The sequence below is a fragment of the Poecilia reticulata genome, unplaced genomic scaffold (assembly GCF_000633615.1).
Source record: "Poecilia reticulata strain Guanapo unplaced genomic scaffold, Guppy_female_1.0+MT scaffold_254, whole genome shotgun sequence".
Classification (NCBI taxonomy): Eukaryota; Metazoa; Chordata; class Actinopteri; order Cyprinodontiformes; family Poeciliidae; genus Poecilia; species Poecilia reticulata.
In genome coordinates this window covers 32058-36208 of record NW_007615038.1, presented here as the reverse complement: position 1 = coordinate 36208, position 4151 = coordinate 32058, and the positions used below count along the sequence as shown (strand labels likewise).

Genomic DNA, 4151 nt, shown 5'->3' with positions numbered 1-4151 from the left:
GCCGCCGGTGCAGAGCTGCTTCAATCTGGCAGCAGGATGAATAAAGCTGGGATCCAACAGGAAGTTTCTGGACCGCCGGTGGAGGAAACCTCAGTTCCAGCTGAGATGATTTGGGTCAGACGGAACCAGCTGGACCCGCCTGGTCCAGAACTCTGCTGGTTCTGCTGTTTGGGGCCTGGGTCTCCGTTTCTTCCTGCTTCCGTCTGATTGGCCGATCTGAGCGACCAGAAACACTTTATAATGAGTTTCACTGCTGCTGTTCATTATTCGTTGCTTCATTAATATTCAAGGCTTCACCAATAAATCACATATTTTCAGTAAAACCATAACATCTGCTGACGTTCATTTTGTTATAGTTATTAAACTGACTCATGTTTAAACTTCACTGGTTGTTTTGCTCTGTGAATTATCTTTATAAAAATCTGTTTTTAACTAAAATATTCTGGATTCTGAGAACATTAACTAAGTTATTGATTTTAACCGTCAGCATTTTGTTGTTTTACCAGATGAACCTGGATCCTGACGTCTTTGGAATAATCATGAATGTTTCCATGGAAACCAGTTTTTACATGTGACGTCATATTCCCGTCATGGAGTCTGTATTTCCCAGAGGAACCTTCAGATGATTCAAAGCTCTGAAGCTGGACTTGCTGCCGCCAAACGGCCTGATGTGTTGCTAGGTAACCCAGACTGACGCTCTGATGACATCATCGCGTCAAGAGGTTTTGTCAGCGTCACGCTCCGCCAGTGATGACGTAGGGGTTTCCATGGTAACATGTCCACATCCAGCCAGCCGTCACAGGACCGATCCGCCATAACTACACTGTAGTTTTTATGTAGTTCAGCTGTAGTTTGGATAAGTAACTCCTCTGTGATGGAAACGCCGAGTCGCCGCATCTCTGACCTTTCAGCCTGAATGCAGCAGCAGCAGCTGAAGTTCCTACGTTCATGAACGCATCACATGAACTCTGCTGATGCTCCCCGGTTCTCCCTCTGCTGCTGTGTTTCAGTTCTGTCGGGTTTTTAACACATTCATTTGATGAATCAGTTAGGAAAGTTTTAATCACATTTCCCTCATGCAAACCTTCCGGCCAGAACCTCTGTTTTCGTGTTTCCGGTAGGACCGTTAATCTGACGCACAGATGACAGCCGCTAGCCGTTGGCGGGTCATTTCTGCTTCACGCCGATCTGATGAGACGCTGGAAAAGCAGCTAGCCTTTAGCTGCAGCTAGCCTTTAGCTGCAGCTAGCCTTTAGCTGCAGCTAGCCTTTAGCTGCAGCTAGCCTTTAGCTGCAGCTAGCCTTTAGCTGCAGCTAGCCTTTAGCTTTTAGCCCACAGCCGGATTAATGCTGATTAATTTATTTTATAGGGTTTAGTTTGTGTTTTTATCCGCCTGCCTTCCTGTTGGACTCTAAACCGTCCCGCTCCAAACAACTCAAAGTTTTCACATCCCTGCTGGAGCTGAACAGGTTTTAATTCAGAATATAATCTCTGCTGTTCCAGTTTCATACTTATATAAATAATCTGCCTTTTTAATGCTGATACACATTTTTTATTTTACCCACATCCTCTGGACCAGAGTAGCTGCCAATAACTGCCAATAACTGCCAATAACTGCCAATAACTRCCAATAACTACACACCATTTGTGTTGAATTGATGCCCTGCCGTGTTTTTCAGTCTTTATTCTGTTTTCATTCATTTATTTTTTCCTTTGCTGCTGTTGCAGCAGAATTTACCTAATGTGGGAAAATAAAAGCAGATTTCTGACCAGTTGCATCTCCTCAGCTCTGCTGGTTCTGGACCAGTGACGTGCGGTGAGGTTCTGACTATATAGACACCATCCATGTTATTGGACGTATGGAAATGTCGCGCATGCGCACAACGCTAATCTTTTACATTCATCCATAGCCGCGTTAACTCAGTGAAACATATAAATGTATTAATTTGGTGCTATGATCCACAGCAGTGATCTGTATCCGCCAAGCTACGCAGACTCGTTGCCGTAGCAACAGACAACAATGCCACTTCCTGTTTTAGGATTTAACACCAAAAACATTCAAGAATTTTGCACACAGAACAAAACATTTAGTTTGTTGTTGTACGTTTTAGGCTTAATGTTTTATTAATAATTGCTGAGGTAGATTAGCTACCGCTGCTACTTTACTGAATTATTTAAACACTGTAGCCCACAAAACGCACATTTAATTAAAAAACTAAACAAAAACATCTTATTGCTGTCTTACCTTTACGTATCAATGAAATCCATGCGCCGCTAATTCTGTATAAAAATATCCGTTCATCCAAAGCCAAGTTTATCCTCCATGTCTTTTCTACTCTGTCTGAGGTTAGTGACATAAAACACTGTACATTATATACATGAGCTAAATTATGGAGAATCAGTCCATGTATTAAATGTTTCTTAGCCATTTCATTTCCGGCGTACAGACAGGAGGAAATGCTGTCATATAATGGCAGCCAGTGCCGTTAGCGAGAGGTTGAGCAATCCCAGGTGAGGCTCAGCTGCTGCTGCCTCACCTGCTTCGCTTCTGAGGATTTAATGAGAAAATGCGAAGATTCAGCCATTTTGAAGAAAAAATAATCAGAATTGGTTAAGCTAAGTAAAAACATAGGTACTTTATTTATAGTACAAACCACAGGGTGAAATATAGATGATTTCATATTGTTTTTCCATGATGCCTCACCTGCCGCCCCTRACCCACGTCAGAAAGAAAACCTGTAGAAACCCTGAGTGCTGCTCCTGGAGATGTTTTTGTTTGGAGCGTCATGATTTCCTGCAGCGTCGTCACGGTAACGGCCCATCAAGATGTCTCCTCAGAAACTTGCAGAGGTAAAAACAACAGTCAGCTCGGTGATGTGAGATGAAGAGCCCCTCTGGAGTCAGGTGCTGTGACCTTTGACCTGCTGCGTGTCTCCGTCCCGCTGCGCTTCCTGCCTCTGGTCTCACATAAAGACCCGTCGGCTGCCGGGACGCAGAGGAGCCATGAAGACGGAGACATGTTTCCATCTGGCTCTTCTGGGGATGTTGGTCTGCGTCGTTCCACCGACTCCTTCCTCCATCAGCTGTGAGTAAATATTTCACATTAATTTTGTTTAAAGCAGCAAGAGAAAGAAAACGTGCATCTTTTTATTTATATCTGTATAAAAGGGTTTGAGTCTCAAAGTTTAGTTAAGTTTCAAATATTAAATCTAATTTCCTGCAGACTTTAATTAAAATCCTAAACTGAAAAATGAGAAGAAAATGATGCAGATTTAACAGCATAATATTCTGTTTTTTGGTCATATTTAACTTTTATTTGTATAATAGATCAGCATCTTCCACTATATTTTCTGTTTAGTGATTTAGCTTCTGCTGATTGTTCTGTTGGTTTAGCTGAGATTCTGGTCCAGCTAGTTATTGAAGCTAACATCTGGTTAGCAATCGCTGCTGCTGATTTTAGATCATATTCTCTGTTACAGCCACGGCGGCCATTTTGAAAAATGAAACGAGATCAAGAAAGTAAATCAYTTTAATTGAACATATGTAGGCTCTGCTGTGAGGCCTGAAGTCGTGTTTCTCATTTTCAGCCTCGTCCTTCAGAGACGTTCTGGTCTCGTGTCCTCAGGATGCTGACGGCGCCTCCGGCCAGCGGTACCCAGCCCAGACAGCCACCGGGCCACAGCCTGAAAATGAAACTGCTTTAACGTCCAACTCCTGTCCGCAGACGGAGAGCAGCTCCTCTCTGCAGCCATGGCTTCAGGTTTCACTTCCAGCCTCAGACTCGGGAGATTTCCAGGTCCGGGGAGATTTTCCACGCCGCCCTGCAGATCCTGAAAAACGCAGCAAAGCAGAAATATAACAGGAACTTCACAGCATCAGGTCTGGCCGTAGTTCTAATCGGTTTCTTTCATTTCTAGCTGTGCTACCAAAGTCACATCYAAACCACAAAGCCTGACATTCTAACACCCGTTTGCTGAGCTGCAGTGACTTCATGTGTTTTGCTCGTGTCAGAGCTTCTGACCCGGGAAAACCTGSAGCTGCTGGCAGAGCTGTCTCAGTGTCCGACTGAAACGGATCCAGCCGTCTGTGAAGGAAGTCATCATGACAAATACCGCAGCATCTCAGGAGTCTGCAACAACAGGTAGCACAAC

General features: G+C 43.9%; 1 protein-coding gene across 1 annotated transcript in view; it reads left to right on the top strand.

The window, feature by feature from the left end:
* Window positions 1-2618: 2618 nt before the first annotated feature.
* Window positions 2619-4151, top strand: part of tpo (thyroid peroxidase) — a gene marked incomplete at its 3' end in the record, with an annotated part of 12965 nt that continues 11432 nt past the window's right edge. The window contains exons 1-5 of the mRNA XM_008402742.2: window positions 2619-2850; window positions 2974-3085; window positions 3588-3651; window positions 3725-3879; window positions 4012-4141. Coding sequence (XP_008400964.1) covers window positions 2827-2850; window positions 2974-3085; window positions 3588-3651; window positions 3725-3879; window positions 4012-4141 — 485 coding nt within the window. The remainder of the gene's footprint in view (window positions 2851-2973; window positions 3086-3587; window positions 3652-3724; window positions 3880-4011; window positions 4142-4151) is intronic.